The sequence below is a fragment of the Microtus oregoni genome, unplaced genomic scaffold (assembly GCF_018167655.1).
Source record: "Microtus oregoni isolate MIOR12 unplaced genomic scaffold, Mior012 000024F_ref0000369, whole genome shotgun sequence".
Taxonomy (NCBI): domain Eukaryota; kingdom Metazoa; phylum Chordata; class Mammalia; order Rodentia; family Cricetidae; genus Microtus; species Microtus oregoni.
In genome coordinates, this window is record NW_024543083.1 from 7,261,363 (window position 1) to 7,273,500 (window position 12,138).

Sequence of the window (12,138 nt, forward strand, 5' to 3'; positions counted from 1 at the left end):
ATGAGGGTGGGGCTATAAGATGGCGGCTGTTACCAACAGTTGTAGTCTTGCCTGAGGCTACAGCAGCAAGGCTGTGCAGAGCGCATCCCAGGGAAGCTTCTCAGAGGCCAACACACAAACCCTTATCGGGCTGCTTTTCTGCTGCACAGTCTAGTGGATATTCTGAGCTCTGGGGCTTAAGGAGCGAAGGTACTAATTGGAAGGTATTCAAGTCTTTTCCCCTCTTTTCTCAGGAATAGCTCATTCTATAGTTAGTTGTCAGAAAAAAGGAGGTTTTTTTTTTCCTTGGAGGTCTAGGAGGAGATAGAATTGAGGAACTCTCCCCAGAGGACAAGGGAAAATCACTGAAAAGCAACTGTCACCAGACAAGATCTCAAATGCATCTTCTCCTGAGGCATCATTACCATTAGTCTGCCTCCCTCAGAGTCTCGCACAGCAGCAAAGCTGGGGTACACACACAGCTCAGTGTTCAGTCATGTGACCTCCACAATCAAGGCTATTAGCATCAACTAAGGGCACACAGAGCCTGAGGTTTCCAGAGAGTTCCTCAGAAGCAGGCAGATTTCCCAGAGTTCTCATCGACTTGACCCCTAGCACTACAAAAAGAAACACCCAGCAAAGGGTCCCATCTAGCCTCTTTGCATCTGTCACACAGATTTAGCTTGCCCACTGAAGACAGCAGGCACGACCAGCTGTGCCTCCCTAAGGCCCCTTCTCTGCTACAGCCCTAGGCAGGCCAGCTGTGAGCCTCCCAGAGGCTCAGAAGCCAGATGTGAAAGCCCTGTCCTCTTCAGACTCTGATGTGTGTCCAGTAGAAAATACAAGCATACAGCAGCTACAATGTGCACTTTCAGACACAGCCCCCTTGACCCGTCACAGCCGAGTGTCATCCTGACTCACTTTGTGTCTCCTCGGGCTCTCTGAAAACTCCGTGGTACTTGAGGAAAAGACAAAGCCCAGGTACTAAGGAGAGGATTTGAGAGGACGTGTAAGAACCAAGAACCGAGGGTGAGGCCCCCGCCTGTGAGTTCTCCCTCTGCCGATTGGAGCTGGGGGGCTAAGAGAACTTAGAGGACCCTGTCCATGTGCAGACTGTGCTGCTTTCAGGGTGGAGCCCTGAACTCTGACTGGGAACTCCTTGAGAGCTAACATTTTACCATCTAGTTCCTCTTTAAGCAATGCTGAGATCTAAGCCAAATGGTCAGCTAATCAGAACCCGACCAGTACCCCAGCTAAAAAGAGAAGGGGGAAAGAGCAGAAATCTAATCAATACCGGCCCCTCCCCAGGGGACTAAACAGGAAAGTATCTGGTGGATAGCCGTTCCCCTCGTTATTTGCGGTTAAATCTCTCTCCTGATCTGGGGTCACAGCACTCCAAAGAGCAAGGCACTTGGAGAGCTGGCATTGGAAAATGAAAGCCCTCTAAACTGTCCCAGGGAAGACAGGAATTGGGGTTATTTTAGGCAGATTCCTCTCCAGCAAGCCTCAATTAAACAGCAAACTGAGTGAACGCTTTGGTGCTGGGTGTGTGTGTGTGTGTGTGTGTGTGTGTGTGTGTGTGTGTGTGTGTTCTGTAGTGGGAGTCAAGTAAATATGTGCTTAGACCCCAAAAGCAGCTGTTCTCAACCTACAGGTCGTGATCCCTTGAGTCAGATGACCTTTACACAGTGGTCGCATATCAGATATATGATATATGCCCACATTTTAGGAAGGTGGAGAACCCTAAAGAATAATAGGTGCGGTGGCAGGTCTCCAAGGGACCTATCTGCATCGTGTCAAGTCCTGCCTTTCTTCGCCTCTCTTGCACAGAGATCTAGGGTGACAGGAAATGTGACAGCCCTTCTGAAGCTGCAGTCTTGGCTTCTCTTGCCCTTCGCTTCTGCTCAGTCCCACGATGCTGGGAGCAGCTGTGTGATGTTCCGTGTTTTCATTTCGCAGAAGATCCGTGTGGGTTGCCTCGAGCTTCTGCGGCTTTAATGGTCTGACTCCCACAGCTGTCTTTCACCACCCTCTGGGTAGAAATCAGAATTCAGGTGCTGTTATCATGCTGACGGGCCGGCACCAGGGGTTCCTTCTCTTGGGTTTGTGTCTGAGCCTATGTGGATTCCTGGCTTCCTTGAAAGGTAAGTTACTTCTGCTTACATCCTAGAATGATTTTAGCTCCGTGCATTCACTCTCCTTTCTCAGCTTGCCTAGATCCAAATGACTAGGGGACTTTTATTAGTTAGGTTTCACCTAACAGATGAGATTTGGGGAGCAGTATGGGGAAAACATTGCAATATGCTGTAAATCGTATTTCATATTTCTAACTAAAGTATGTCTTCCCAGTGAGCACACAGAGTCATCTGTTTCCATAGCCGTTCATGCTATCAATATTCTCCACTTATTTTCTTGTGACTATATGTAATACATTTTTCAAAGAGCGATTTGTTAGCTGGCACATGTCACGCAGCTTGTGAACCCTCCCATTGTCAGTAACTGGCCTCATCTGGGATCTTAAGAGTTGACATGGCCGCTGGCGGAAGAGATCACATCCCCTCTGTGCTACTGGGTTTCGGGGTGGGGGGCTGATGGAGGGACATGGCAATAGGAGCCAGGAAGGTTTCTCGCTGGCTCCTGAAAAAATGTTTCCATTGTTTTTAATTACACTAAGGAGAATGACAGCTGGCAGGCAGAGGTCTTCTCTCCTGGGGCCGTCCTTCCAAATGGACCCCTGAAGTGGCTTCAGGGAGAAGCACAGCAGTCTCTGGTTCTTTCCATCTGCTCAGAATACGAATCTTTTGGGGAAGTCCATGGCGTATTTCTGTAGTCAAATATGAACTGTACAAAACTAACTATGGGGGTGTGTTTCACTGGGGTGTTGGGGAAGTGAGGTGTGCTAACTGGGGGTGAGGAATTATTTTACTGCATTCTTAAAGAGTTAGAGACACAGGTGGCCCTACTGGCCAGACTTTAATGGCTAAAAAGGGTACTGAAAATCAATTTGCAATTGCTTTTAAGGGACTTTAAGTAAATTTACTTTAAAAACTCTGCATTTGCACAAATCTAAAAATAAATGATTCCAATGTATATTTTTTAAAGGTCATGGCTTTGGAGGTTTTAGGCAATGATTCGATACTATGTTTGTCTGGTGAGGGTGCCAGCCTTGCCAGGTGTAAACCTAGAGACCTCCACAATTCCCACAAAGCTTCTGGTTCAGAGGTCATGCTGTGAGTTGTGTTTAGTGACACAAAAAATTCCCTCCTCATGGCTTTCTAGTCCACGACATTTATGGTGCCCTTGACTTCCACGGGCAGTCGTCTCGGGATCACTTTGTGGGCACTGTACTAGTTCTGAGAAGCCTATGTAGTCGTTTTATCTCAAAGTTGAAACAAAGTAAGCACGGTTAAAAGGGGATGGGGTTGAGTGGCCCTAGTGCAACCAGGTAGGTGTGGGCCTAGCTGGTGCTGTGCTGAGGCTCTGGCTGAGGCAGTAGCCTCGGCCAGGGAGGAGCTTGCTCAGCCCCTACCCCAGCGCTTCTCTGATGCTTTCCTCCGTGTACCACGCAGGCTGCACAGGCTGTGTGTCTGAAGAGAAGCTCTTCCACACACTGTTCGCTCGCTACAACCGATTCATCCGGCCGGTGGAAAACGTCTCTGAGCCTGTCACAGTGCATTTTGAGTTGGCCATCACACAGCTGGCCAATGTGGTGAGTGCCTCGGACTCCAGATATATTGCCGGAGGACTACATTCCCAATGCGCGTGTGCTTTGTGCACCTGATGGGCGCGGAGCTCTGTCGCGTAGCACGACTTAAAAGTGAATGTCGGAGGACGTGTAAAGGGTCGCTCCAGGCCCTGCGTCAGGCTTTGCATGATTAGAAGTTCTTTCAGAGTCAGATTATAAAATACAGACATAAAGTCTAGTGGAATGGAGGCTCGAAGTGAATTATGTGCCATACTCTGTGGCCTTCTGTAAGTTCCTTTGGGATTATTTAAAGGGCAACTGGAAGTAGGCTCTTTTGTTTTCCTTTTTTTCCCCCTTGTTCTAAATAATCTTCTTTCTCTTGTCCCATGGACAGGAGGTAGAAGAGTCTGTTTCTCAAAGTACAGAAGGGGTCTTATCTCCAGGCCTGGACTTCAGCCCCAGTTGTATTAGTAGATAGACTAGGAAATTAAGGGAACCCTGGAATGTCACCAGAGAGAGAGCATCAGAGATGGTCCTGAGACTGCCATACACATAGAGGAAGCCTGTCATCTTCCAGCCCAAGGATAGGGAAGTGGTCCTCCTACCCTAGGTAGACTTAGGGAAAGACCTAACTACAACATTTTGGCAGACACCACCAGGTTTACCCAGGGGACGTTGTTGAGCCAGCCTGGTCCTTTAACTCTTGATTGGACATATGCATATTCTGGTAAATATTGGTTCATGTTTCACATGCCAGAGGTTTCTTCTTACCTGGCTAGACCCACTTGATCCATTAAAAACCATTTATCTCATACCTGTTCTGACCCCTTCTTGATTTTGCACTGGGCAAGATGCATGTGGACTGGGCTGCGGGGAGTAGAGAGCTAAACTGGGTGTCCCCTGCAGTCTGGAAGGACTGCCCCTCTGCTCAGCTTCACCTCACACCCTGATGATGGACTCTCTCTCAAGACAACTGTCTTAGGGAGGAAGGATGGCAGCCGGTGTCCTGAGTAGGTGGATTTTGACATTGGCATGTGGCTACTAATATAATTCATATGTGGCATATAAACAGATTAAATAAAATGAATTTCTTTTTGTATAGTAGAACAGCCTGTTGCCCCATCACTACATGTTTAGCCATAATTCTTGCTTTAAGACTTGTTCCCAGAGAACTTAGACAACAATGAGGACACTAAGACAGACTTACATAGATCTAATCTACATGGGAAGTAGAAAAAGACAAGATCTCCTCAGTAAATTGAGATCATGGGGACCTTGGGGGGAGGGATCAGGGGATAGGAGAAAGGCAAGGAGCAGCAAAAAATGTAGAGCTCGATAAAAATCAATTTTAAAAAAGACTTGTATTAGAAAGTACATGGAAGGCTGAAAAAATTATTTCTCCCTCCCAGGATGAAGTCAACCAGATCATGGAAACCAATCTGTGGCTGCGTCACGTATGTGTCTCTCGTCTATCTCTCCCTTTGAACCAGGCCCACGTGTGTCCGCTCAATGACAAACCCACCCACATTACCTCTTTCCCTCCACAGCCTATGATAGACATTGTATATGCTCTGTTTGCAACTGGCTTAATGCAGACAGCACGTGGGTAGAGCCTAATGTCTTTGACATAGAGCCCTCTGCCCTTTCTACTTTCTGCTCTCAGATATCTTCTTATCAATTACTGGAGTCCCAAGTCGGATGTTTACTTTCCTCTTTGATAGCTCTAGGAGGTCAATGGTTGAGGTCTGGAAAGCATATTATATAATCAGTAGCTGACTTTTATAAGTTATAGAAGCGTCTTTGCTCTTTAAAGTCTAAATAGTGTACACAGTACAATGGACTAATCCTCATGCGTGCAAATTGTGTTTACATCATTAGGAACAAGTTGCTACCCCAGTTTGAACTGAAGTAATCCATGAAACACAATATGAAGTTTTAATCTTGTTATGTGTATGCCAAAATCAGCTCAGCTATTTAGCTCCCAGTGCCCATCGTTATAATCCTCTGTTTTTAATAGGAATCAATGTAATCGTCAAAATATCTTACTTTTTAATCAAGAAAATTATTGAACTTACATGGCTTGCAGGGAGTAAAAGGGTTTGGGACTGAGGTTCAGAGAGGGCAAAGGGTAACAGTAATCAGAACCCCCAATGTACATGGATCACATTGTTAAAAAGCAAATTTAACAACAGTTAACACAAAGCAAGAACACCACCACCACCATAACCAGAAATGGCTCTTTATTTCCTTTCTTTTAGATCTGGAAGGACTACAAATTACGTTGGGATCCAAGGGAATATGATGGCATCGAGACACTTCGTGTTCCAGCAGACAAGATCTGGAAGCCAGACATTGTTCTCTATAACAAGTATGTGTGTCTAGACAGATTCACAGTCGATTGCCAAAATCTTTGACCCAGCTGACCCACAGAAAAGGGACTGTGTTGTTAAAAGTGTGTGGCTTTCCTTGCAGTGCGGTCGGTGACTTCCAAGTTGAAGGCAAGACCAAAGCTCTTGTGAAGTACGACGGCATGATAACCTGGACCCCACCAGCCATCTTCAAGAGTTCTTGTCCCATGGACATCACCTTCTTCCCTTTTGATCATCAAAACTGTTCCCTGAAATTTGGTTCCTGGACTTATGACAAGGCTGAGATTGACCTCCTGATCATCGGCTCTAAAGTGGACATGAAAGATTTTTGGGAAAACAGCCAATGGGAAATTGTCGATGCCTCTGGCTACAAGCATGATATCAAGTACAACTGTTGCGAAGAGATTTACACAGACATAACCTACTCTTTCTACATCAGGAGACTGCCCATGTTTTACACCATTAACCTCATCATCCCCTGTCTCTTCCTCTCCTTTCTCACCGTGTTGGTCTTTTACCTCCCTTCGGAGTGTGGCGAAAAAGTGACTCTTTGCATCTCTGTTCTGCTTTCTCTGACTGTCTTTTTGTTGGTGATTACCGAGACTATCCCATCCACATCTCTTGTGATCCCACTTGTTGGTGAGTATCTACTGTTCACTATGATCTTTGTCACCTTGTCCATTGTGGTGACTGTGTTTGTGTTGAACATACACTACCGCACCCCAGCAACGCATACCATGCCCAAGTGGGTGAAGACCATTTTCCTTCAGGTTTTCCCCTCAATTCTGATGATGAAGAGACCTCTGGACAAGACAAAGAAGGTGGGTGATGTTAAAGACCCCAAAAACCTTCCTAAGAGATCTACCAAGGTCAAGTTTGCTCAACGAAGAGAACCCAAACTTCTGAAGGAAGGCTGCCACTGTCAAAAGCCAAGAGAGATGGCTCCTGGCAGGGGACGGTTAAGTCAGCAGCCTGCACCATGGGAGACAGAGAGTTCAGAGCACTCACCAGACGTGGAAGATGTGATCGACAGTGTTCAGTTCATAGCAGAAAACATGAGGAGCCACAATGAAACAAAGGAGGTGAGCATATACCCCTTTCCTCCCGCCCACTGTGCCCCCAGCAAACCTATAGGCACTTTACAGACTAGTCAGAGCATCGGTGGGAGTTACATTTGTGATACAGTCAGACAGAATCATCTAAGACCAGCTCTGTTATTGTGCAGCACTGGGGAACCTGGATTAGAGTTTACATAGCTACAGTGAGATGATATGTAGCCCTACAACACATCTCCAATCTGCATTTACTTACAGTCAAATGCAGCTATGCTACATATGCAAGACAGGTTGATTCATGGAACAAGCCCCAACACAGCAAACAGTAGTAAAGAGAGGGTGGGGAGGGAGACTGCCCAGGGAAAGGCGAACTGACTGAGGTGCTGCCTGAAATCGCAGTGGTGAAGGACACAGCTCCTTGGCACTCAGCAGATCGGGTTTCACTTCCTCCACTAGAGGCGGACAGAGACCGGAATCAAAGGCATCTTGGAGATGTGCTCAGCATGCTATCTCCCACACTCTCATGTCAGTAACTTGCTCCCCCTCCCCCTCCCCCAAAGCAAGGACTCAAAGATACCATGCCAGCTCCCCATGCCACCCCTTGACTAGCTGAGGCTTCCAGAAGCTCTTGCCAGGTGTCCAAAGTTGTTTCATAACTACAGCTTCCTGCATCTTTAACTCCTAGTGAAGGAATATCAGGATCCCAATACGGCCTGTTGATGCACCGGGAGAAACTGAGAACACCTGTCCTAACACGTGTCACAAGACAGGAATGGCCGATGAGCTCCCCTCCGGGCTGGCATCATCTTCTATGTAGGAGATACAGTTACTGCTGACCTACCGTGCCATGCAGGTCCCCTAATACACAACCCACAGAGGCCATAGCAGAAGGTTAGGAAGAGTTCAGGTATGCAGAAGCTCTCTCTGTTAGCATCAGTTTGATACTTACTTCTGGGTAAGGGTTTCTCAGTCATAGCCCACATCCTCCAGCCTATTCTCTCACTGCTTCAGACTCAGGTCCCCAAAGAGCCAGGCTCCCCTTATGCACAAGTGACAAGAGTTGGATTCTCAAGCAGAAAATTTGGGAACTGTCCCTAGAACCAGGAAAAGACTCTTGTCACAGGAAAGGGGTCATAAAGTTCTTCAGCACCATCCATGGCCATCCATGATGTATATCTACCCTCCTCAGACAATGAACACCACAGAAGAGACACGGGCAAGCAAACATAACACCAATAATTGATTTTGAAAGTATCAGAGAAAGTTGCTTTGTGGGGGGAAAACACTATTCATAAGACAAAGCATGTTTTCCTATGGTCCTGGTTTTCAAAGTTAGTCTTGATCTTTTTTTATCACATTTCAGGTAGAAGATGACTGGAAATACACGGCCATGGTGGTGGACAGGATCTTCCTCTGGGTGTTTATAATCGTCTGTGTGTTTGGAACTGTGGGGCTATTTCTACAGCCACTGCTTGGGAACACAAGAAAGTCTTAATCTTTATTTTCCTTTTGCCTTCTGAGTCTTTTAGATGATGCGTTTGTTCTAAACTACTTACCACAAGAAAAGGCCAAGCACCCCGTCTCCTAAACTACTACAAGAAGGGAAAGGCAAACCATATTACAACCTTAAGAGCCTAGATAGATGTCTTCGTTGTGCTGGGTGTCCGTTAGAGCCTTTTACCACCAAAGCTGCAGTGCTCCCAGGCCAGAAGCACTGACTCAGTTTCCCAATGCTGTGCACACTTTGTTTCCGGGAACATGCATGACCCTCACAGAGCTAGGCCCCGCAGCTAGCACCAGTCCACACTGAAAAGTGACTCTCTTGTATCTAAAGCTCCTGTTGGTTGTTGCCATGATGCACAAGACTGGAGAAAAACTCTGGAATACTGCTGACATTCGCAACACCTGCCTACTCCTGTGCCCTACTGTCTTGTGCATGTCTCTCTGACGGAGCTCACAATTCTCCAGCACACACATGGTTAAAGGAGAACAGATGGTGTCTCCCTTAATGGACTAGTCAATCAGTTGTACTATTGGCTTTCTGTCTGTGTGAAATATCACCTGAGATAACCAATGTGAAAGGAGGAAGTTGCTGTGAATTCATGGTTTCAGAATGGTTTTAGTCCCTTATCCCTGGACCCCACTGCCTCTGGACCTTGGGGAGGCAAATCATGACAGACATGCCCAGTAGAGGGTAGCTGTCCACTTAATGGTAGCTACCAAGAAAGCAAACAGAGAGGGAGAATCTGGGGTGCTAATATTCCTTCCAAAGGCACACCCCAATGACTTAACTTCTTCCCAGAGGGCCTCATGTCCCAGAATCTCCACAGTGCAGAGGACTAAGTCTTTAACACATGTCCTTGGGGGTGATCCAAATCACAGTAGTATGGTTCTGGCAGGACAGGTGACTGGAACCCAGCTCTGTGCTAGGTGCGACAAGGGTAACACAAATAGATTCTTTTCTTTGCAAAGTTACAGCCTTTTAGAAAAGTCATACATGACAAGATCAACAGGATCTGGTAATGGAGAACAAATTTACAGCAACCAAAATGAAAGAACCTAACTGGGAAGTACCTACAATCACTCTCGTATTTCAAATAGGTATCTGTCTAGTCTTTCCCCCACACCCTTCACATGCTCACTTCATGGAGACAAAATAAAATCTGTATGAAATTTTAATCTTGTGCCATTTGGAGCAATTTCTTTTCCGGGTGGGAGGGCATTGGGAGTTGTGTGGTGTTCCATACCAGTTACCTGTTGGCGTGACTGTGCTAACTTGCAGGTGTGTCTTAGACAACAGCCCGTGGAGTCCAGTAAAAGGAGCTGTTTTCAGTTCCACTCTCTCCTAGCAAGTCCCTGTTCACGTGCATAGGTAGTTTCATGATTCAGTTTTACTGTCCTATGCTGTTGCCCCCAAACAAAATCAATAACCTTTGCCAGGGCCTGTTTGATGGACTGTCTGACATCCTTGAGGGGTGAAAGGGGTCCCCTTTCAGGATGAGGCTGTGGAGACAGCAATACCTCTCTCTGGACAGAGGCTTCATGATGGGTGGTTTGATAGGGGCTGGCTCATATTGGACAATGTTAAAAAGGGATCTCTGAGATCCTCAGGGATGCTGAGTAAGCCATGGGCCTTGCCAAAAATCCTCTGCAGGTTGGGGGCCACTTTAGTCTGTGCTATAATTGTGGTTCAGCTACACCAAGTAGATAGATGTCTTGGGTAGTGCTTCCATCCTCCTGCAGATATGGGTGGCCAACCATATGACTTGTGGCGTTGTTTATTGTTGTTGTTGCTGCTGCTGCTGCTGCTATTGCTGTTTTTAATTAGAACATTTGTTTTGTTGTGCTATAAAAGTTCCTTACACACTGTGCAAACAAATTCTCCATCAAATGTTAGCATACACATTTTGTGAATTGCACTGTAAGAATGAAGGGTAAGAATGATCTCAGGCAGGGGCTGGAGGAAACCATCTCAATGCCTTCATGCTTGAGAGATCATTAACGCTTGAGAATTCTTCAGACTTCCTGGCCTAGCTTCCAAGGGATTACCTAGCAATTATCAAAAGATTCTCTACTAAACAAGCTAGCAATACACCTTTAAAAAGAAGCATGCCACATTTTTTGTAGCGGGGGGAGCTACAGAAGAACAAAAGAAAATATGAACTCAAAATTAGTAAAAAGAGCATTAAACAAATTGTTAAATGCATATTTAAGGTTTTTAATTTTAGAATATTTTGATCATCATCTGCATTATTCACTGAGAAAGGGCCTCTCATTCAAACCCAAAGTTCACTGATATTAATAGTCTACTACCAACCTGGTCCAGGGATGGCCCCTATCTGTTTTCTAAGGCTGGAGTTACAGGCAAGCTGCCACACCCACCTGACATCTACCTGTGTTCTAGGAATCGAAATCCAGTCCCTTACCTGTAGAGTAAGTGATTTAACTGCTGAGTCACCTCCATAGCGCACTGATTTTTGTTAGACCAGTCCAAACAAGTTAGAGCCCAATCGTTCTTCCCTAGAGATCACAAACAGGTGCAGGTTCATGCACACACACGCACACATACACTTTCCAATTGGTGTTTAGAAATGTCTAAAATGGGGGCTGGAGAGATGATGGCTCAGGAGTAATAGTTACTATTCTGCCCAAAGACCAGTTGAGTGCTCAGTGCTCATACCAGGTGGCTCCCATCTACCTGTGGCTACAGCTCCAGAGGATCTGATGTCCTTTTCTGCCCTGCACACTCGTATCATACATTCATGCACACACTCTCACACACACACACACACATGCCCATATATACTTAAATAAAATAATGGAAGTAAATCTTTAGAATATTTAAAAGGTCATTGCCCCTGTCCAGATGAGCAGGGATGCCATTATCCCTTGGGACCTGGGGACTAAGGACAGTAAGCTTCTGTTCTCTGTAAAACAGGTTGGTGTAGAACTTTCCCTGTCAGAACAGCCACATGACAGACACCCCTGTGAGAAACCAAGACTCTCTTGGGGGTCCTTATTCGGAGCATAGTGCTAGAAAGATAGGCAGACACTCCCTTACATAGCACCTTGCAGCAAGAGCATCTGGGCTGTTGGGGTGAAGCAGAAAGATCCGTGCCTAATCCTTTGTGACCCCCAAAGGGTGACTTAAAAGCTAAAGAGTAATTTTATCTGTAAGTCAGACTGGCTATAACCTGTATTAGTTACCTCTTTGATGGCTATGATGGTATATTTGACAACAATCACTTTATGAATGAAAAGATTGTTTGCATTCAGTTGAAGTCTATCACGGCAGAGAAGACGTGAAAGCAGGACCTGAAGCAGTTGGCCGCATTACCTCCATGATCAGAAAGTAGAGAGACCAGGAAGTAGGACTAGATATGAAACCTCAAGCCCCACCCTTAGAGATTCCTTTCTTCCAACTAAACCACACCTCAAGGCCCACATTACCTGGGAACCATGTGTTCAAACACATGAGCTAGGGAGCCATTTCATATTTAAACCACGATACAGGGTTTCTTCATGGGGCTGTTTCTAAGTTACTTGAGTA

At 46.0% G+C, this 12,138-nt stretch overlaps 1 protein-coding gene across 1 annotated transcript; it reads left to right on the forward strand.

Annotated features, from left to right (window-relative positions):
- Window positions 1–2,028: 2,028 nt before the first annotated feature.
- Window positions 2,029–9,702, forward strand: Chrna6 (cholinergic receptor nicotinic alpha 6 subunit). The gene is made up of 6 exons (XM_041673832.1): window positions 2,029–2,123; window positions 3,549–3,688; window positions 5,074–5,118; window positions 5,923–6,032; window positions 6,137–7,115; window positions 8,452–9,702. Exons 1-6 carry the CDS (start codon window positions 2,045–2,047, stop codon window positions 8,581–8,583), a joined length of 1,485 nt encoding a protein of 494 aa, XP_041529766.1. The 5' UTR covers window positions 2,029–2,044; the 3' UTR covers window positions 8,584–9,702.
- The last annotated feature ends 2,436 nt before the right edge of the window (window positions 9,703–12,138 follow it).